The sequence below is a fragment of the Mus pahari genome, chromosome 2 (genome assembly GCF_900095145.1).
Source record: "Mus pahari chromosome 2, PAHARI_EIJ_v1.1, whole genome shotgun sequence".
Classification (NCBI taxonomy): Eukaryota; Metazoa; Chordata; class Mammalia; order Rodentia; family Muridae; genus Mus; species Mus pahari.
The window spans coordinates 136,871,790-136,894,127 of record NC_034591.1 but is presented as its reverse complement, the minus strand read 5'-3'; the positions used below and the strand labels follow the sequence as shown (position 1 = coordinate 136,894,127).

Genomic DNA, 22,338 nt, shown 5'->3' with positions numbered 1-22,338 from the left:
GCCAACACAAGACTGAAAAACTGGCAAAGATTTCAAAACATTTCCCTTGAAACTGACATGTCACAAGCTGAAAAAACACCCGGGAGTTGCGGGGGCGGAGCCTGAACAGCTCAGAGAGTCATAGGACATTTAGTCAAGTCAGGCAGCAGCAGAGGACCCCAGGTGAACCTGCAGCGACTCAGGTAGACCTTCCCCTAGATGAGGAGAGAGTCACGTTTCATCCACTTCCACAGCACACAAACTGCAGCTGCAGTTTCTCCCCATCCCCTTAGAGGCTGGTTGCTAAGGCATGCCTGGGGCCTTGCTTTGACCTCCAGGCAACATCCGAGAGCTTTGCCCGCCTCCTGCCTGAGTCTCTTGAAAGCTATCTCTTAAGGATTGGTTCATCCCTGAAGCTCAAACCTGACACTCAGGACTGAGGACATGACAGTGCCGCCCCCTTGTGGTCAAATCTGGAAGTGACAATACCCCATATCTGAATCTCTTGCTAGCGAGAATAAGACTGTGAAGAATCTCTCTACTGGTAGAGTCTGGGCAGGACCTCTTCTGTAAGGCCCCTCTGGTCTGGCTGGCAACCCTCTCTCCCCCTGCCTCAGCTCCTCCCCCTGCATCAGCATACAGTGTTGACTAGCAGGGACACAGCAGGGGCCATGGGAACAGAAAGTAGCTGCAGCAGCTAGTCTTCTTTCTTCTTGTAACCAGGGCCTGATGCCTTTGTCCTTCCCTCCATCTCCCTTTTTTAATCCCATGATGAGTTTAGGGGAGAGTAGTAAGGAACAATGGTGGCAAGTGGGGGTGGGGACCGTACAGGAGCACACATGACACTCTAGAGAAGTGTGGAGAGAGGGGGGGTCCGCTTCCTTCAATCCAAATGTGTGAGGGAGGACAATGGCCTGGCCCCATCACCTGGCCCCATCATCTGCCTTCCCTCCCCCACCACAGCAGCCACACCTGCTATGTGATTCATAAGTACTTGGTAAGAGGTAGAGAAAGGCAGGACCCTAGAGCCACAATGTTATAATGAACAGGGGACAGAAACCAGGCATTTGGCAAGCAGTTGTGGGAGGAAGTTGGATTTAATGTCATGGAAGGAAGAGGGCCCAGTGACAAGCCAGGCTTTCGCCTCCCCAGCCCTCCCTGGGCTTCCCAAGCTGCCTCAATGGGATGTTATTGATTTGGGCACGTCACAATGCATGGACCACCCTGGAATAGGGGCGTCAAGATAGGAGGTACCCAGTTCAGAAAGTGGGTTCCAAATACCCCCCTTCGTCTTTCTGCCCCACCACAGAGGGGTGGTTCTGCCCCTCTGCCTCTATAGCTGCCCTGACAGCCAGGCTCACAGGTTTGTCAAAGGCCCTGGCCTTAGCAGTTAGACTCCATCTCTGTTAGCCTGAGAAGGGATGTCATCGGTGTTGCAGGAGCAGTCGGCTCTGGTTGGTTCTTTCGGGGAAGGTCTTCAGCCGGGCACACGAGCTGGCGAAGTCTCTGAAAGGACAGGTGTCATTATAAGGGATGGATGTCCGGCAGCATCTCTCATTACAAATGTCTGTCTGCCTTCTCTGCTATAGCCTGCTTCTAGTTGCCAACGCCTTAGTCACAGCTTGGGTCTTGCAGTTATCCTGTGTCCCTTTTTTTTAAGACTCCAGAGTACAAGTCCTCTGGATCCCTGGTACCCACACCGGGCTGGGTGGTCCCTTTGTACTCCAGCTCCCCACCCCCGCCCCACCCCGCCCCGCCCCCATTGAAAGCAACCCACCTGCCATCCAGTGAGGTTCTCATCCCCCACTGCTTTCCGCCTACCTCTCTGAGTGGGCCCTTGAGAGTCCTCAGCTTGTAGATGCTCCAGGCAGGAATGCAGATCATGGAGGACAGAGCTAAGAGCCACCCCAGGGCATCCCCCCACCATGGGTATGTGTACTTCTTGTTGTAGGTCAGTGGCGTGTATTTGATCAGGGAGAACAGGAAGGTCGCCTGCGGTAAAACGGAAGAGGAAGAGGTTGGTGTTGGAGCCCCATAAGGCCACTCCACCCCCACAGCTGCCGGGTAGGGTTTGTTCTCCCAGCATGCCGCAGTGCTTATCTAGGTCAGTCAGTCTCCAAGCTCCGCCCACATTCTGTTAATCCATTCCTGGGTAGCATGTCCAGGGTACGCCCTCTGTCTCTCTCCTCAGTTGCTCTCCTTAGGACTTAATTGTGTGCCATCTCTCGCACCAAGAGTCCCAACGCTCTGAAACATCCTAGCTGGTCTGAGTATTTCACATCTTGAGGCTGCTTCTCTGTAAAGTGGGTGTAAATCTTTCTCCCGTGAGATGCTGAGATGGCACATGGGTCAGGCTCTCCAGGGATGGTCTTCTGTGCTCACAGGCAGGATTCTGAGCAGCCTAGCATTGTGCGCCAGTCCTGCCTACGAAGTCAGCCTCTCACACTGTACCACTGGGCAACGCCTCTGGCTGGGACCTGAGCCTGGGCTAATCCCTCTGAGAAAAGTAAAGGAGGAATTCATCTTCCTCTCTCATCCAGTGGGAGGATGAAGGAAAAGCTAAGGTGATGTCCAAGACCTAAGGAGCTGTGGGCCTTCACTCCACTGCACCCACATCCACCCAGCACCCTGCTTTTACCCCTTGAGAGTTCCATTACCAGGCACACAGCTGGCGTGAAAAAGAGCCAACAATATTTGATAAGAGGCCATGGCTTGTACCCAATCATATCCTCAATGTTGTCATAGAAGCGGCCAGCTCCTGTCAGGGAGAAGGAAAAAGGACAGAAGACATGTTTCAGGCTGTGAGAGGGTGGGATGGGGCCAGACAGACTAGGATGGGTACGGACAAACAGACAAGGGATGTGGCTGCCTTTTGAAACCGTGGACTCACTGGCACACACAACAGCAGGGTAGGGCAACACTGAGGCTGTTAAAAGCCTTCAGACAGAACAGGAGGTGGACTCTCTAGATGCTCGAGCTACAGGTGTGACAGGAGAGGCACGTGTGAGCAGCAAACATCTCACTTTGGCCTGAGAGTCCCGGCGTGGAAGAATAGCACTAGGCTCTGGGCCCAGGACAGAAGCCACTCACCATAAACCCAAGCCACACAGAGGGACTCAAAGATGGCCACGAAGAGAAGACACATGCCACTGGCTGCATAGTAGTCGAAGAGCTGAAACACGTACATGCCGCCCTGCATGGGAGATGATTATTGGGAGGAGGCAGAAGGGTCAACCCCTGTGACCCCTGTGACCCCTGTGACCCCTGTGACCCCCTATCACCCCTATGACTCTGCAAGCTCAGGGAGGTGGTAAGGCTCACAGACAGTACTGTAAGACAAGAGAGCTTTAAGCTCTGAAGCCCTGAGCAGACTAAGACAGAAAACCTTAGGCTGGGTCTTTTGGGGGTGGGGAGGTGGTTGTTATGTCTTGGTTTGGTTTGCTTTTTAATCGTTGTTTTCTGATAGAAGATGGAGACCCTCTGAGAGCTGGTCTTGCTATTGTTGTCCCTGAGACTATTTAGGATTAGACCCCAAAGCTCCAGACAGTATATGCAGTGTTTTTAAAAGGGATCAGGACAGTCCCCAGTGGGTATCTCAGGGGGTTGGGTTCTGTCACCTGTCTTCTCCAGTGTGACACTGAAGGAAGACCACCCGTCCCCAAGGTGCCACTTCCCCTCTGAGGTCACTCATTCCTGAGAAAGCACGGGGTCTCACCAGAGTCCTAGAGAGAGAGTCCCAGTATCCCCTAACAGCCCCTTAGGCCTGTCTTGTGGCTCTTCCCAGCCAGTGTTATTATCTGTTCGGCTGCTAACCCGGCCACCATCTGGCCTCCCAGCCTCTCACCTCTGTGAGCATGATGAGCCCGATGAAGAAAGAGATGACGGACACGATAAGGATGAGGACCTCCCTCCGGTTCTTCTTACGGAACACCCGGGGATACATGTCCACCAACGCTGTCACCAGGCTTTCTACACACACAAACTGGATGAGAGGGTAAGAGAAAGTGGGGCAAAGAGAGCCCCCGCAGCAAGCCCTGTCAGCCAGCTCCAGCTTCCTTCCTGCCAGCAGCCTCCCTCTCCAGCATCCAAGAGCAGTTATCTTTGTATGTGGGTATGAGCTGACCCACCCTGAGAGCCCTCCTGGGTCCCTGGGAAGGCATTCACCTCTGACGTCCACCCCGTCCCCGACAATTCAAGGTCTCATGGGGTCGAAACTCAACCGTCGCCCTCTGCAACCATTCATCCCTCAGACTTGGAGTAACCGCCTCTGATACCTGACTATCTAGTCCCAGGAGAACGACCATGAAGAAGAAACAGCAGGCCCACAGCGGTGAGAAAGGCAACATCACCACAGCTCGAGGGTAGGCGATGAATGCCAGGCCAGGACCTACAGAGGGAACAGAGGAACACAGCCCTGAGCCCGAGCCAGCTCTGGGCCTCTGCAACCCCAGGGCCTCCCAGGATGGGGACATGGAATAACAGCTGGAAGAAACTGCCTCCAAAGTTATCAACACCAGCAGGCACATCCTGACACAAGCCACCCAAGCTTCTACTTGGTTCCCAGACAACACCCACAGTACCACTGGCAAGAAGAGAACCTAGAGAGGCTAACAATGAAGAAATTGAGGTCTAAGGCCCTGGACACCCAGGGGTACTGCCTCAAAGCAAGGGTCTCAAGCAAAGAATGAGGTCCTGGAGAAGCAGGTCAAACAGATCCAAGCTGACCTGAAGGAAAGTAAGAGAAGAGGGGGAGGGGCGAGGCTGCTGAAAACCCCAGCAGGGAAGGGCGGTGTTTTACTGTGCTAACAGCTGTAGTGAAGGATGCTCCACCAAGGCTGCATTCCGTCTGGACCTGTAATTCACTCTGACTACCCAGAAGCCTTTTCTGTCCCCACGATGAGTGAATTGGAATTTCTTTTAGTCATTTACTGTTAAATAACCGCTCTTCAGCTGATTCAAGTGGCAAGAACAAATTCTCCTGCCAAAGCCCAGTTAAGCCATAGGAAGCTTCCTCTGGAAAGCTAAGAGTGCCCTGTGACCTAGGACACAGTTCCCACACTAGAGCAGCCCGGAGAGTATGAGTATCAGGTTCACATGGTTGGCACCACACGCTCCACATAGCATGTGCCAGATACTGCGTCAATGCACTGTATAGAAAATGCTTAGGAGATTTTTTTTTTTTTTTTTTTAGGAATGTTTGTACAGACTCATACAGTTAGATTTCCCTCGTCTGAAAAATCTGAAAGTCCCCCAAATTGGAAGCTTTTCTGACGTTACCTCTGGATCCTGGTTGCCAAAAGGTGCACCTGTCCTCAAGCTCCCCGGATCACTCACCTGATTCAGCCACCTCAGATATGGGCACGCCCTGCTCCTGAGACATGAAGCCCAGGATGGAGAAGATAGCAAACCCGGCCATGAAGCTGGTGCTGCTGTTGAGGATGCAAAGGGCGATGCAGTCCCTGTGGGATGCAGATGGGAGAAGGAAGCATCCGGCAGGTCAGAAAAGAACTGCCAAGAGCCTGGGCAGGAGCTATCAGGAGCCCTGAGGAGCACAGCCTCTTCCACAGTTGCAGAAGCCAAGGGTGGGGCTCCCTGACAGAATTTAGACTTTCCAAAGTGCACCCCTCTTCCATCCCGTTTAACCCCCGGACTAGTTCATTTGTGGAATAACCATGGTGGTCCTGAAGGAAGGATGCTGTGTAGAAGGGAAACAGTAAACACCCCAGGCCCTCTATCACTTCCAACCTGACATGCTGCTGCTATACTTCTGGAGACACGGTCACTCTGGTATGAGCCCATGTGGTCTGGACATAGATAATCACAGATGACAAGTATGACATCTCGATATGATCTTGAAATGCACAGTAGAATCTTGGGTTGTATTTCAGATGACATTAAAACTGGCTTAAACTCTTGAGTGTGAACCAGGTAAACAAGAGGAGGGGGTCTGGGAGGTAGGTCGGGGCAGTGATAATATGTGAGAATATGTAAGGGCACACATCATGTGCCAGATACAAGACAGAGTCATCATTGCATGACATTCGCAATCAATCCCCGGCCTTGTTGGAATAGCTCTCTTGCACTTATGAACCACTTAAGGAGCCAGGGAAAATTGGGAACCCCCATGTGGTCTTCCAGCCAATCACAGCCATCCAGCCTTTAGAAAACCAATCCTCTGCCCACCCTATATGACCTTTCCATACCCCTGGGGTACTAGGGTAGGATGCAGACAGATCGGGCGCGTGAGCTAGTGCGGTCCACCCTGGTCTAGCTTGGCAAGAGGCAGGAGAGTCACCTGTAGCAGTTGTTGTGGTACTTGTTGTAGCTTCCCAGGGCCGTGAGGCACCCCAGACAGATGGCAAAGGAGAAGAAAATCTGGGTGCCCGCATCCATCCACACCTACACAAGGAAAAGGAGGAAGCTGAACTGCACAAAAGGCCGTGCGAGTCTCCACGGGAGAACACAGACATGCCCCAGGCCCTGGCTAATGACAGTGGCAAACCTGTCCCACTGCTCACCTAGGTTCTCCACCTCAGTTCCCTACGTGGTCTTTTCTAGGGATGCCTCCAGTCGGAACATACACTGGGCATTCAGAGAAAAACTAACAGAGACTTGGAGGGGAGGAGGGGAGGATGCTCGCAACCTCGAGCTGGGTATCAGTCTTTCAATCGTGGCTACAGAGTCCTTGGCTCTGCCTCCTGTCCTCCTATTGGCTTCACGGCAGTGCAGCCCCTGGTGAAGGCATGGCAAGAAATGTGGTCCATACCGTAAAAGCCATTTCAAGCACTGTAGCTTTGTTCCGCAGTACTGTGTCTCACAGGCAGGGAGAATAGGCCTTCTCTCATGGGGGGCCCAGAGGATGAAGTAGAAAGCAAAAACTTCTCCCATCCTAACCTCAGTGTGGCGGTCACTGTTATCTCAGCTGCCTGACCTGGCCTTGCATGTTGTGGTTTAGATCTAACAGCTAGAATAATATCCCAATGAGAAAAACATCAAGGCTCAGGGTTAAGCCATTTGCAGGGTTGCAGGAGATGGACTCAGGAGGCTCCAGCACTCCTACCTCCCACCGTTTCCTTCCACAGATAACCACCTCCAGTGGCCCCTCAGGCCCCACACAAGGTTCTCCAGCCTCTCCTGCCCATCCCTAATTCCTTAAGCATAACCACGCCCTAACCTCCCTGCTCTAGCCGCACACCACCCTCCACTCTCTCTCTTCACACTCAGTCCTAGACAAGTGCCCATCTTCCTCTACATCCTGGGAGTCTAGGGGAGCCAAGGCAGCTGACATCTCAGAATCGGTCCAGGTCCTCGGGCGGCATCCACAGCTGAGACTCTGAATCCCAAAGGCTGGAGGAGAGCCCGGAACTCGTTCCTTTTCCAAAGCTCCCTGGTGAGCCAAGAGTCAACTAGAGTATCGCTGTCACATAGTCCTTGAGAGAGGACGGCAGAGGCAGACCAGTTACCCCTCTTCTTATCTAAATGCTATCTCCACAAGCAAGGGGACCAAACAGAAAGATGGCAGAGGACAGGGGAGAGTCTGAAGCCTTCTGTCCTCTCTGCTCACTGAGAAGCCCTTCCGGGAAAACAAACAAACAAACAAACATCAAAAAGCCAGCAACAGAACAAAGCAGCCGAGGATGGGGAAGGGCCAGAGCTCACCAGACAAGAGCACGGGAGGTAGAAGACGCCAGATATCCATGAGGGGAAAGTGCATCGGGCAAAGTCAGGGCCCAAACCTTTAGGGACAGCTGGGCAAAGAGAGGGCACAGTTGAGAAGGAGACCAGAAGACAGGTGAGGGTACTTTTGGAATCCAGAGTGATGTTGCCCATGGGTGGCTGTTCCTTTAAGGTGTTCCACATCCTCTGCCCTCCCAAAGCTGTCCTGGCTATCTTAGGGAAGCACCGTGTCCTCTCATATGTAGAAGTTAGATCCTGGTTCTTCCTCCCAGCCCCATGCTCCCAGAAATCAGACTCAGACTCAAAATATATTTACAAATACTGGGCCCTAAGCTAGGCTCTTCTCCGCCTAAATCCTAACTTATTCTAACCCACTTATTTAAACCTACATTCTGCCCCATGGCTGGTCACCTGGGCTCAGGTATTATGTGCCCATCTCTTTACATCTTCCTGGGTGAATCACCAGCACCTGGCTCTCTCCCAGAATTCTTTCTGCCTCCCGAATGCCCCACCTTCTAGTCTACCCTTTCCTATAGCCCGTAGGCTTTTTAATGGACAGGTGATGCATCCATACAATACACAAGATATTCTCTCTACACTCATTTTGTTCTATTCGTATTCTCCATAGGGTCCAGGCCACTTAAAGAGCAGAACCTTGAAGCAAGAGACGTTGAGCCTGGACAGAGAGGGCATTCCTGTTCTGGAGGTGAGAGGGCTGAGTTAATCGGGATGCCAACTTCTTTCTCCCGAATAGGCCCTTCAGGCCATGGCTGTGCACCCTGTAAACCTTGCTAGCCTTGAACTTTTGCCCCATGCCTCACAATGCACTGTCACTGTGTTACAGCGGCAGCCCTGTGTGCCTACGGAGACACTGGGATGCCCCTTAGGCAAGCAGTGGCTCCATCCTGTGACCACACATATTTGTGATCTTAGACTTGGGAAGAAATCTTCAGAGAAACCATGACTTGGCCATTTGCCTCACCTAGCAGGGGTTGGGGACAGGGGAACGGAAAGGGCCACATCAGGAGAGAGGTTAATGAGAACAGAGAAGCTACCACAGGAGGGCCAATGTTCCTAGCTCAAGATGTGGCCTTTGACGGGAACCTTCTGGCTGTGAGCTTGGCAGGCCTCGCTTTGTGCAGCTGCAGCCCGTCAAGCCTGCTGGAGTTGGGGAGAGGGGGGCTCCGGGAACTCACAGAGCAAGCAGTTCTGTTCCCCACCACAGGCAGGTGACCCACTGCAGGATCATTCCAGGCACCCTGGGTTTCAGAACAAAACTCTGATGTGTCTCCCACTGGGCCAGAAGGTTGACCCAGAAAAAACGGAGTATGAGAAACACTTGGTGGGGTGTGGGTAAAAAGAGACTTTTGTGGGAGACAGGCACCGAGGGACCTCAGCAGATCCAAGGCTCCTCCATATTTGTGGATAAATGCCCCCTATTCTGAGAAGGGCAATGGCTTACAGCAGAACAATCATAGTCAGACAAATCAGGGCTCCAGGCCCACCTCTAGGCATTCCTGGCTACTTGACTTTACGTCTCTGAGCCATTCCTTTCTCACAAGGAAAACCCATACAATGACAAATAAAATAATGTACGTGAAGTGCCTAATGCGTGTGTGTGTGTGTGTGTGTGTGTGTGTGTGTGTGTGTGTATGTATATGTATATATATATACATATATATGCATGCATGTGTGTCTGTGTGTGTCTGTGTGTACGTGTCTGTGTATGTCTATGTGTATGTGTGTGTGTCTGTGTGTGTGTGTGTGAGACATATCAAAGATGAAGGGTAAGGCAGCAGACTCCAAATGAATATTCAAGTCCAAACCTACCCCTCTTACACACTAGCTTCTACTTCTTGATGAGCCTCTTCGACTTTCTAAGCTTTCGTGTCTCCATCTATACAATGAGGCCAACACCTGACTCAGGATGCATTTGATGATCAAAACAATCCAACCATGTCATGCCCGACAAGATAGAAGCGCATCACACATATGAGCAGCTTTTGCTTAAGCTCACAATAGATAACACCAAAATAAAAATAAAAATAAAAAAAAAAAACGAGTTCTGATCTACGGCTACAACACCCCAATTCATAAGAATTGCAACATGGGGGATGAAAGTTTCCACAGGGCTCTTCGGATCATCCACCCCCACTCCCTGCCAAAGTTCAGTAGAACAAGAGGTTGGGCTGAGGGAGAGTAGAAGCATGGCTGGAGCAAGGCAGGTGCGGTGTTCCTTAGAGCCAGCTCTCAGCATGAGTCCGGAGCCTGGGAAAGGCAGGAACCCAGCCAGCACACAGCAAGCCTGGCAGAGAGGCGGAAATGAGAGAGGCACCCAGCAGGCTCCCCTGGCTCTCTGCCTCTGCTCTTGGCGGGAGACATGCCTTTAGTCTTTGTGGTACCTAGTGGGGATTCTGTACCTTTCTCAAGTGCCAGGCGAGCACCAGTTGGAATTATCACACTCCCGAGGAGTGCCAACTACATTCAATTAGGGCCTAGCAGGATATCCCACCCTGCAGGCAATACTCTGCTCACTGATGACAAGACCTACCTACAACTGAGCCACCCTTGAAACTGCTCCCTGCCCATAGCCACAAAACCTATGGAACAAGGCAAGTTCCCTGTGCAGCCTACAGCAGCCTGCAGATCAGACCATGGCAGCAGAAGCTCCATATTCAGGAAGCCTTCCTCTCTGAGGCAATCAAGACACAGTTTCATTAACCCCTGGAGTTGAAGGTTCCCTGGCCCACGCTCATGTCTTCCGGAAACTTCTATAGCAGGCACTGCCTCTAGTATGGGCCTGGCTCAGTACAGTTTTGTGTGTGTGTGTGTGTGTGTGTGTGTGTGTGTGTGTGTGTGTGTGTGTAAATGACTTACACAAGAAGCCAAGGTGAACAGACAGGGACTTTGCCCTCCAAAGGAGGTGAGAAAGTTTGTGGGGGTTCCAGACCTGCTTCCAGTTGCAGATGCGAATGTAAACAGCCTTAAAGCCCAAGGGTAAGAGAACTTGCCTGGCTTGCATGATGCCCTGCGTCGTCATCTCCAAAACCACAAAATCTTAAGGAGCTCTAGGCCTCAGTTTCTCTATCTATAAAATAGAAGTAGCTCATTAATATGCTGTGGGGATTAGCTAACATAAGACACGGAAACCTCTTAATAGTGCCAGGGATATGCAGGTCATTAGCTATAAATAGCAGATGAGGACCAAACCACACATATTGGGCTCCTTTGGTCTTTCAGTTCATCTGGCCTTCTTGCTCTCAGCCCTATCTACAAATAAATGCGATATTTCCCCACAGATTCATGGCTCTGTTGTTTTAGAACCACAAAGGATCCCTTTAACAAGATGGATCCAAGCCTGACTTCCCCTGATCCGCCTACCCTGCTGCCACAGAGAAGCCTGCTTACTGTCCACTGTCTGTCACAACCATTTGGTTCCAGGTAAAGACAAGGGGCTTCTGAATCATGGGACAGAAACGTCACTTAACTACTGTGTCCAGCCTGGGGCTACAGGCTGCCTGGCTGCACAGCAGAACAGCTTTTACAGTCTGAGCTCTGGAGTTCTGGAAACTTCAACAGCTCTGATCCTATAGCTTGGCTCTGTAGCCAAACCAAGTCCTAATGCCACGTGTGGCAGTTTGATAGTAGCCAGCATCTCTGTGGTTTCTGAGGACCCAGACGGCAGGAGGAGGAAAGATTCCTATCCCACAGGAAGACTCGAGGCTGCTGGAGTCTGTGAGGAGAATCTGACCAGGGCTGGTCTGGCTGGCCTGAAAAGATTTGCAATTCCTTCAGGTGAGGTTAAAGACCTGGGAACTCTGGTCAACCCAAATTCCACCTAAAGGAGAACTCTTGCCTCAAACAGGGGGACTTGGGAACCTTGGGCCACCCCTTGCTTTTCTATCTCTCAGCAGCTTCACAGATAGGCCTTGTCCCTTGCTATTTTTAACCACTTGGAAGGCCATCCTACAGTCTTCTAGGTATTGAGAGTCACTTGTCCTCAATTCCCTGGGGGAGGGGGTCCTTGCACTAATACAGAGAGTTTCCCCTCTCCCCCAAACCAAGAGGAATATCACTAACTAATACACTCTGAGTGAAGGAAGCGTGGGCAGTATGTCACACTAGGAAGCAGTCTCCTCCATGCCAGGCCACTTGACCACCCTTCAAGACAGTTGCCAAGCAGACACTTGCCAGAAGCAAGGGCTTCACAATCAGTCTGCTCTGTGCTCCCTCACTGGAAAGTAACACAACCCTCCTGCAGCCCTCCTCCCTGGACACACTGAAGCTGCAGGCTGTGTAGACCGCAAAGAGGGGGCCTGAAGGAAGAGACAACTGACAGGAAACAGGACACCAGCCCAACTGCTAGGGGAGGGGCAGGAAGCAGAGGCTGGAGGGTCAGGTCACTGGGCCAGAGAGAGGGCACCACAGGGCAAACGGAGTGGCAGGCTGAGAGGGGGAGAAACAAGGGAGGAAGCTCAGAGGGAAGCATGGAATTTGAGAATGAGGAGAGGAGAGGGGCGCAGCCTGCCAGGAAAGATGTTTAGCCCCGACGGGTTATTGCCAGGGTCCCAAGTCTCTGGGTTCCCTGGGGCAGTGGTAGACCAAGAAAGAGCAGTGGCAGGCTCCATATGACCGTAAACAAGTGCTAGCCCTTATTTGCAGAACAGAACACTTCCACCCCTACCACACGGACCACCACCACCACAGACGCATAGGTGACCATCCAGGATCCGGGATACTCCATATAGCTCAAGCATCCCCAGAGCCCTACATTGGGCAGCTTCTCACCTGGGGATCCCACAGACGTGTGATGTTGGGGTACAGGTAAAACTGAATTCCTTGGGCTGCTCCGGGCAGTGTCACTCCTCGAATCAACAGGACCACCAGCATGAGGTAAGGGAAAGTGGCTGTGAAGTAGACCACCTGGCCCCGGCCCAGGAGAGACAAGGAGAGAGTGAGGAAGGAAGGAAGGTGCGCCATGGAATTCCCTAGCAGAGGAATGGGGACTGACATTGGAGCCCTCATCCCACAGAAAAGGCCAAGGGAGTTCCCCGCCTGCTCCTCCCTCAGCCTCACAGCTGTTCAGCTTCATGTCTCCAAGCCTCTGACCACAACTCATCTCTCCTTCCCTCCAGCCCCACCCTCCACTCTGTTCAGTATTGGTGTGGTGGCCAGATGAACGCAAGCGTTGGCCCACACACCTGCTTAGAGCTACAAACAATGGTGTCTGGTATTTAAATGTCTGTGCCAGGTGATCCTTCCTCCTCCGTGGGCAGTCGGACTGGTAAAGAAGCCTTATGAGAGGCCTCCAGGGCAGGAATCCAGAAGAGCTCAGGATGTGTGAGTGCGCATGCACAGATATGTATGTGTCCATACTTATGCACACACACACACACACACACACACACACACACGCATGCACACGCTTGTGCATGCTCCACTTCAGACTCTCTAGGGTAAAGAGAGGCCAGAACTCCTAAACTGACTGAGAATCACTGTGAGGTGTGTGGTCTGACAGCGTTCTCTATCCAGCTGTTTTAACTATGAACTGTTTTATAAAATGGGGACCAACGGCTCTGTTGAATTGCAAGGTGCTCACGCATACCGTGGATTGCAACCTGGAGTTCCTCTGGTGCTGCCCCTCCTCCCTCTCTCCTTCCATTTATCCTCCAGGTGTACACGGATGGAGCCCCTGAGAGGCACGGCATCCAGGAAGGAAGCCACATGAACTCCGTGTCATTCCCTCCTGTCTGGATCAGGCTAAGGCAGGGGTGGCAGCCCTAGGAGAGGCAGGCTGTCCTGGAAGGGCAGAACGGAGCTCGCCAGCACAGACCTTGCCTGTGGACTTGACCCCCTTCCAGATGCAGAAGTAGCAGATGATCCAGGCGAGCAGGAGGCACAGGACCAGTTCCCAGCGCAGGGAGCCCAGGTGCTGGATGCCGTCCGAGAGCTTCAGAACTCGTCTCCTAAGAGAGCAGACAGACCCTGACCTCTCTCCCGAATTCCTTTCCTTCCTTCCTTCCTCGCCCTCTTTTCTGTGTTGTTGGATTTTATTTATTTTGTGGTTTTGCTTTTTGCTTCTTGTTTTATTTGTTTCTTCCTGGGTAAGGGTTAGAACCCAGAGCTATGAACGTTGCTAGGCGACTGCCCCTTTGGGGGTAGATGTGTGAACAGCAGAGCAACCCCCCCCCCCCAGGCTCTTCACTAAGGCTTGTCAGCTCCTTGCACTGAGATCTGAGATGCTCTCCTTTGTAGCAATATGGAGGGAGACCTAAGGCATGGCTGCCGCACACTCTGCCCCATTCGGTTTGCCCGGAGTGTTCACTGAACATGAGAGAGGAATGCAGGCATAGACTTTCTCATCCATCTGAGGGTGCTAGGGGTCAGGGATCAAGCTTTGGGTGAACGACATTTGGGGATTGGGTCTAGATGAAATGTAACACTTCCAGCCACAGGGGAGGGTGGTTGGTGTATGGGTACACACTATGTGTATGGACACTCTCTAATATAAGAATTATAAAGTTTTTCTGAGGTACTATAGATATAGAGCTTCCCAGGGAAATTCTCTGCTCAGGCCCTTCTTTAGAATACACAGTCATAACCAAAAGGAAAAAGGGCCTTACTTACTCCCAGAACTCGATGACAGGGGAGGTGGCATTCTCAGAAGTCACATTCATGGAATCATTGGCCTTCTGGAACTCCACACAATTTTCTACCCATAAACCCCCAGGGAAGGAAGAAAGAGAGAGTTCATCAGTCAACATCGTGCATGGCCAAAAAAGAACAAGACCAAAATAAGGTGTCTGGAAGGCCCTGGGCTAGAATTCTGTGACCCACACATCACCTCTCGGGCAGCAGTCCTCCACCAGCCCACCTCTCTGCTCACACACCCCCACTGTCGATTTCCTACCCTTTGTTTACAGATTCTCATTAAAGTGTGGTCCAACCAGACTGAAGAAGAGGCTCGTGTGCCAGGTGCTTCCAAATGCATGCTATCCCTGGGGAACTGTCCAGCCTTAGAGGATGGTATGAATGTCTTTTAGGAAAGTCATGATGCAGGGTAAGGTCAGAGAGTGTGAGCTCGAACATTGGCTCCCCAGGTATTGGCTGTGTGGCCTTGGGTGAGGGACAGGTTGACATCCCAAGCATCCCTTCCCTGATCTCTAGAACATAGAACATGTGTTCTCGTAGAACATAGATGTTAGTGTGAGGGGATAATGGAACAGTAAATACAAATATAAATGTGAAGCAATAGAGGGTGGATCTGTAACCTGCATGCCACTTTGGAATTTTACAGAATGTTGACACTCCTTTTAATGTGCTATCAGCAGTAGAATATTGCTGGATATAAAGACAGATACTTTGGGGACCAGCAAGATAGCTCAAGTGAGTTAAAGGTGTTCACCACCAAGCCTGACGAGGGATATTGCCTCTCTCTATATTCCTGTCTACATTGTTCACAGTGTGTGTGCTGACTGGTTTTGTGTCAGTTTGACACAATCTAGAGTCATTGGAGAGGGAGGGAGGAACATGAATTGAGAACATGCATCCATAAGATTGGGTTGCAGGTACCCAGAGAGCATTCTCTTAATTAGTGGCTGATGGAGGAGGCCCCAGCCCATTGTGGGAGGTGTCATCTGGGCTATAACCCTGAGTCCTATACGAAGGCAGACAGAAAGTCATGAGGGGCAAGCCAATAGGCGGCTCCCTTCCGTGGCTTCTGCATCAGCTCTTGCCTCCAGGTTCCCACCCTGTTTGGGTTCCTGTCCTGACATCCTTCAGTGATGAGCAGTGGTATGGAAGCTCAAGGCAGATAGCCCTTCCTTCCCCAAGTTGCTTCTGGTCATGGTGTTCCATCACAGCACCAGCAAACCCAAGACTGTGTCGCTTGCTGCTCAGCGACAGCTCCCGGAGAGTAGGGCTCTTTGCTTTTTCATGCAGTCACAGGCCTTAGGTTAGAGCTATATCCCCAGGCCCTCGACATTTTCTTGAAATCTTATAAGGTAGGCGGCCAGCTCGTGCACCCTTTCTGCCTCATTGCCTTTCCAGCTAATTAGAACAACCACATTAATAAGCACCAAGAAGGAAAGTGCCCAGGAGGACCAAAAGTCAGTGCAAGGCCACGGGGACATTTGAGAGGAGCCTATTGCAATCTTGAGAAGCTGGGCAGCATGCCTCCAAGATTTGGCTTTTCATTTGACAAAGATGGTGGAATGCAGGTGGTAGCCTAGGATGGGCAGGGGCTGGCCTGAGAAGGAACTGTGAAGTTTGTCACGGTGAGCTAGGTGGGCATAGATCCAGAAGGCATAACCAGAGCCGATCTGAACCTGGCGAGTCAAGGATTCTAACTCCAGCTCAGAGCCAAGTGACTCCTCTGCCTGAGAACTCATTAATCCTTGCCACCACCCCTTCATACGGTCTTGTGGACAAGCACTACAAGATACTTGGACAGTGACCATGGCATAGCAATGAGAAGTGAGACAGAACAGCAGCCAGCTCATTCTTCATCTGTGATACCCAGCAGGGGAGCCACAAGCCCATCCAGTTCCTAAAGGTAAGATTCCACAGTTCTGCTCCTCAGACACCTCAGACATGTGTCGGGTGCTCAGTAGCCACGGGCTGCACAGAGCACATGTCTATCCTCATAAGCTAGGCTACCAAGAAGTCCCACCCTGAACAGCTTTGCTGTTTTAAGAGTTCTCAGTATATCAGATTTGATAGTTCTATTGTTCTGGGCTGTCCGTGTGGCTTTGTTAACACAGAAGTTAATTGCTATCATAAATTTCACTGATAATGGGCAAAACAGCTCATTGCCAAGTTGAGCCCAGATAATTTACAAGTTTGAGAAACTTAACATCGTATCAGATGTGAAAAAAAAAAAAAACAAATAAATAAGCTGGCATATCAAACAGGCTGTGTTTCAGATAGAAATAAATAAGTGGCTGAACACAGAAGTCAGTTCTATGTGCAAGGTACACAGATAGAGTATATTGGGGGTGGGGGATTTAAGTCCATAACATTTTGCTTGCGCAGCTGGTGAAATCTCACATTTTGGGGGAGTGCTGGATGAGGAAGCCAGGGCCTTGCCTACACATCTAACATGTGTCCTATCACAGAACTCCGTCCCGGCCCCTTCCTCTTATTCATAATCTATTTGGGTGATTCTGAGTTTAAAATGTGAAATGGAGATTAGCTGCCTGGGATAGAGTGGCGTCTCCCTCCCGGTGAACGTAGCAAGGCAGGAGAAGGAAGTGGGCTCTTCAGCAATGACCTTACCTGTATTCCACTCGTGGCTGCAACTTCCCCAGGGGAGGTCAGTGGTGAAGCTGCTGAAGAGGTAGAAGAGGGCCCAGGCCAGGACAACGATGTAGTAGACATTGAGGAGGCTGACGATCATCTGTGAGGCGTAGCCGATGCCTGGGAAGGGGACAGCGCAAGCATTCTCACATGCCACCCACGCCTGTGCAGGAAGGGACTTGCTTGCCACTTGCAGGGCAAGAAGCGTTCGGTCTAGCCTCCCGGCCAAAGGAGTAGAGTTTCTAAGCTCCAGTGGTGCCCTGGGTTGGTCCTGCACTTTTCTCTTGTCTTCTGCTGGTAAGCCTGAACTTTGATATTTATCAGGTTCTGAGCTATCTTTTAAATACCTAAGATCAGAGCTAGGCATAGACGCACATACCTGTAATCTCAGCCCTCAGGAGTTGGCTTACCACAAGTTCAAACACAGCCTAGTCTACATCATGAGGCCCTGTCTCAAAACAGGTAAGACTAACTCTACCATGACAATAGTTTATTTCTCCAGAGTTAAACTGACATGTCTCTGAGACAAAAATACAAGAACAGGGATGAGGGTAGGCCCGGCTGGCAAACCGTTTGCCTTGCAGCATGAGATCCTGGTCTTCATTTCATCCCCAGAAACCATGTTTAAAAGGAAAAAAAGCCAGATGTGGTGCCATGTGCTTCTGATCCCACATCTGGGGAGGCACAGACAGGCAAATCTTTAGGATTCCCTGAACAGCCAGACTGACCTATTTGAAAATTTCTCAGCCAGGGAGAGACTGTCTCCAAAAAAAAAAAAGAGTGGGCAGTGCCTGAAGCAAAACACCTGAAGTTGATTTCTAGCCAAACATACACACACACACACACACACACACACACACACACACACACACACACACATGAAGGCACACACCACACACACAGGCACACAAACACAAAACCACAAAAGCAGAGACTGGCGATTCACACAGAAAAAATACAGATACTGAATAAACACCTTAAGAATAGTCATCATCTCTAATAGCTACCAGAGTGTGAGATATCACAATAAAATACCATTTTGTAGCTACAACTTTGGTGGTATTTTTTAAGATAGGGTCTCAGATAGTCAAGGGGGCCCTCAAACTTGACTGATAGTCCAGGTTGCTCTCTTTCTCCCAATCTCTCTGAGTGCCAGCCCACACGGATGTTCGTTTGTTTGATGATTTTACAAATGTTGTAAGTTGGCGGTCTCTGCACTTGCTTAGACATTAGAATGTTCCACAGGACTAAGGATATAGCTCAGCGGTAAGGCTTGTATAAAGCAGGCTCTGGGTTCGATTCTGAGCACCACAGGAAATGGGGGGAACTGGTTTGTTTACAAAAAGAAGAGAATTTTCAAAAACTTTAAAAGGGAAAGATGCTACTAATGTCTTGTGACACTGTCAGTCAGTTAACACTTCCACAGGACAATCTAATGAACCAACCCAAGAATTTCCAACTTGCCTGGCATGATAGCATGAGCCTTTAATCCTAGCACTTGGGAGGCAGAGATGGGTGGATCTCTATGAGTTTGAGGTCAGCCTCCTCTATAGAGTAAGTTCCAGGACAGCCAGGGTTACAAAGAGAAACCCTACTGGGGGGAAGGGGGAAGGGGGAGTCACCAACTTGGTATCTATTTGATCTAATGATCCTACTCCAGGAGTTTGTCCCTAAACAAACAACTTCAAAGCAGGAGGGAGCTATCTAAACACACAGAGGTGCTAGCAGAATATGAAAGTTTTATAAGTAATTGAAAATGAGCACAATGCCTCACGCAGAGAATGTCTAAATTATGATGTATGCACTTGATGGGAGTTTACAAACCATGAAATGATCACCGTGCAGAAGATGGAAAACAAAACAAACTGACAACCAGACCCTAAATCATGGATATTGCTTAGCAGTGTGTTATAAGCACCACAGAAAGGAGACTAAATAGAGAAATAAAGCCCCCTACAAACTAGAAGCAACCCAAATATTGCTTGATGAGTAAGCGGCTAAACAGATGTGCACCACTGTTGCAGAACGCCACCCACCGAGGAGAAGACATGGATTATTAATACACAAAGACAGCCTGGATGGATTGCTGGATGCAGAGGAGATCACGCTGAGTGAAAAGCCCAGTCACAGAAAGTGCTTCAGACGGACACTAAATGCTGTTCTCAGAATGACAGAAATAGAAAGGAGAATAGCGTGTGACAGAACAGAGGTGGGGAAGGTGCAAAGGTGGATGTGGCCATGTCAGGGGGATAGCACGGTTCAGCCATCAGGGGGTGGCACTCGTGGTAGTGGTCAAACAAATCTACCGGTGGTAAAGTTAGAACCACACACACTGAACAGGAGGTGGTGAAAAGTCACAGACACTGGACTAAGTTCTGTGGATGATCCCAATGTCAGTTTCTGGGGTTTGCTACTTGTAGTTCTGACCAAAGTCACTATTGGGGAAAACTGGGTGAGGGTCCATGGGACTTCCCTGTGAACCAATACTTATCTCAAAATAAAAGCACAAATTAAAATCTTATCAAGAGAGAAGATATGAAATGAAGCAGTCTAAATTTTTTAAGTTCTTATGTCAAGGCAGTAGAACAATCGATGAAATGTCCTTCTGGTTTAAAAATTGTCTTTTAAGGGGCTGGAGAGGCGGCTCAGCCCTGTTCTTCCAGGTTCAGTTCCCAGCACCCACATGGCAGCTCACAACTGCCTGTGGCTCCAGTTCTAGCAGAAATCCAAGGCCCTCACCTAAGCAGATATGCAGGGGAAACACCAGTGCACGTAAAAATAATTTTTTAAGAAAGATGTTTTTTAAAATAAAATAAATTTCTCTTTTAAAATGTTTTCTAATTGATTAAGTAGGTTCTGTTCAAACAAAATCAGTGTTATATATTTAAAGCACACACAGTAAGATAGCACTGCACTCTACCCATTTAACCCAAAGCCTTTGCCTCCATCAGTCATTTTTCCTTGTTCCATTCTGTGGACCGAGAAACCACCTTAGTCTGCAGCTCACAGAGGAAATGGAGATAAATATGGAGACTCGTGGTCCTCCTGTTTTAATCTCTGAACTGTTTCTCACCACTTGGTCACCTTAAATAAAGATTACAAGCACTAGCTCATGGCCCTGGAATTAGACACAGAGTTGGTTACTCACCCTCAAAGATGGGACAGATTTTCCTCCAGGCTGTGATGCCTCCCTGGTTGGTGTACTGGCCAAGCGCCGTCTCCAAGAAGAAGACAGGGATGCCACAGGTAAAAAGGAAGATGAGGTAGGGGATAAAAAAGGCACCTGTGGATAGAAAATTGGATGCCCATTACCTGGCAATCTTCTCTTCATGGTCCACATCATCCCTTTTCAGTACCGCCCCACTCTGCGGGTCAGCATCTTAGAGACAGGAGCCTTGTAAACTGCAGGTGACACTGTGACACTGTGTAGTTATCTATTACCACAGCAGGGATCGAGAGGCACCAAATTATGTGGGAGCTGTATGGGTCTATGCTTTGCCTTCTCTGTGCAGTTTGATCAGTGCCTGCCAGGTCTACTCCCCACTGACCATCGATTACTGCCTAAGTGGCATATCACTTGTGGAGACAGCAGGAAGACCATAGAATGATAAATACCAAGATTTCTCAACACAAGACTATAATTCTCCATTTTTTTTCAACAAAATTATTATACTAATTTCAGACTTTTTATTAAAGACAAGTTTTGAGACAAGATTACCATAAAGTTCAGGCTATTCTCAAGGGCATAATCCCCCCTGCTACAGCTTTCCAGGGGCTGTGATTATAAACAAGGCCTTTTATCAAGCTAAAATCGGTTACTTTGGTAATCATTCTGAGTCTTTCTCCGTAAGCATTGGCTAAAGAGAGACCAGAGGTGTCGGACTGGCATCTTCTTCACATGAACCTCCAGCTACTGCCAAGGTTGACAGGAGAATTCACAGTAAAGAGTAACCAGAAAAGGGAGGCCACACAGACAGAGACCCTAGAACTTTCTACCTGAACCAGGAAAGAGGAAATGACCTAAGGTGAGATTGAGCGTACTCAGGGTGGTTTGGCTCTGGAAAAAAAATTTTTTTTCAAAAGATTAAAAGTAATGATCCTTAGACAGTGCCTGATCCCGCTTGCCATACCAAAGCTGTGGAGACTCTTCTGATGGTGAGTAGTGTAGGCCTTCCTCGTCACTGGGGACTACCCAGCCCTGCACCGGAGACAGCTCCAGTGCCACCTAACAAAAGAAAGGCGAAGAAACCCAAAGCAAGGCCCATCACAATCATATTGTTTGAACTGTCCTAGGACTTTGGTGGGAGAGGGGGCTAGGGACCTTAAAAGTAACCAGAGGAGGGCATGACACATATGTACAGAAGAGCGGAGATAAGGAGAACAGCAAGTTAATCCCTGGAGACAAGGTGAGCAAGCCAGAGAGCAGCATAGGTGCCACAGTGATAAGGAGAACGAGCCATCTGCCTGGACTTCTGTGCCCAGAGAAAGATGGCTCAGAAATGAAAATGAACGGAAAGCTTCATGAGTCCTGAGACGAACGACTCCATCAGCAGTAAGATCACACAGCTGTGACTACAGGCATGCATCGCCACGCCTGGGAGTGTTTATTCGTTTATGCTAATTAATTTTAAAGGCTATCAGCCTCTTAAAAATTCAGAGGGAAATCTTCAAAAGAATGTCTACCTTACCATTCTACAAATTAGATCTCCGTGGAAAGAATACTTCCAAGAGTAAAGATAATTTCATCATAATAAAGAGAACAGCAGTTCATTTAGAGGACACAACATCAGAGGGGAAATATAGGATTATAAGACTCTTATATAAAGTAGTATGACATCCTTTGAAAATAAAATTTCATGAAATAAGGATATACTCTACAAGAAAAGTTAAAGAGGTTCTTCAGGCAAAGGGAATGACAAAGCCACATAGCAACGTATATCCACAAAGGAGTATAGATCTCCAGAGAGAGTAACTCCATTGGCAAACATAAGAATTGCTGTCTCAAGCCAGGCAGTGGTGGCGCATGCCTTTGATCCCAGGACTTGGGAGACAGAGGTAGGTGAACCTGCGAGTTTGAGACCAGCCTTTTCTACACAGTGAGTTCCAAGACAGTCAGGGCTAAACAGAGAAACCCTGTCTTGAAAACAAAACAAAGAATTGCTTTCTCCTTATTAAACTCTTTTTTCATAATTTTTTATTCACATTATTCCTTATTAAACTCTTAAAAATACAACTAGGCCAGGCATCATGGTGTACCTTTAATTCCAACATGCAGAAAGCAGAGGCAGGCAGATCTTTGAGTTCAAGGTCAACCTGTCTACATAGTGAGTTCCAGACCAATTAAGACCCTGTCTCGCCAGGCAGTGGTGGCGCACGCCTTTAATC

General features: G+C 49.6%; 1 protein-coding gene across 1 annotated transcript in view; it reads right to left on the bottom strand.

Annotated features, from left to right (window-relative positions):
• Nucleotides 1–1,057: 1,057 nt before the first annotated feature.
• The window catches only part of Slc6a13 (solute carrier family 6 member 13), a 36,837-nt gene continuing 15,556 nt past the window's right edge, over nt 1,058–22,338 (bottom strand). Inside the window, exons 3-15 of the mRNA XM_021190240.2 lie at nt 20,102–20,236; nt 16,933–17,073; nt 14,284–14,368; nt 13,490–13,622; nt 12,445–12,579; nt 6,275–6,378; nt 5,314–5,438; nt 4,254–4,366; nt 3,824–3,961; nt 3,070–3,172; nt 2,637–2,737; nt 1,801–1,971; nt 1,058–1,485 (exon numbers count right to left, since the gene is read on the bottom strand). Of these exons, the coding sequence (XP_021045899.1) occupies nt 1,363–1,485; nt 1,801–1,971; nt 2,637–2,737; nt 3,070–3,172; nt 3,824–3,961; nt 4,254–4,366; nt 5,314–5,438; nt 6,275–6,378; nt 12,445–12,579; nt 13,490–13,622; nt 14,284–14,368; nt 16,933–17,073; nt 20,102–20,236 (1,607 nt within the window). The 3' untranslated portion in view covers nt 1,058–1,362. The remainder of the gene's footprint in view (nt 1,486–1,800; nt 1,972–2,636; nt 2,738–3,069; nt 3,173–3,823; nt 3,962–4,253; nt 4,367–5,313; nt 5,439–6,274; nt 6,379–12,444; nt 12,580–13,489; nt 13,623–14,283; nt 14,369–16,932; nt 17,074–20,101; nt 20,237–22,338) is intronic.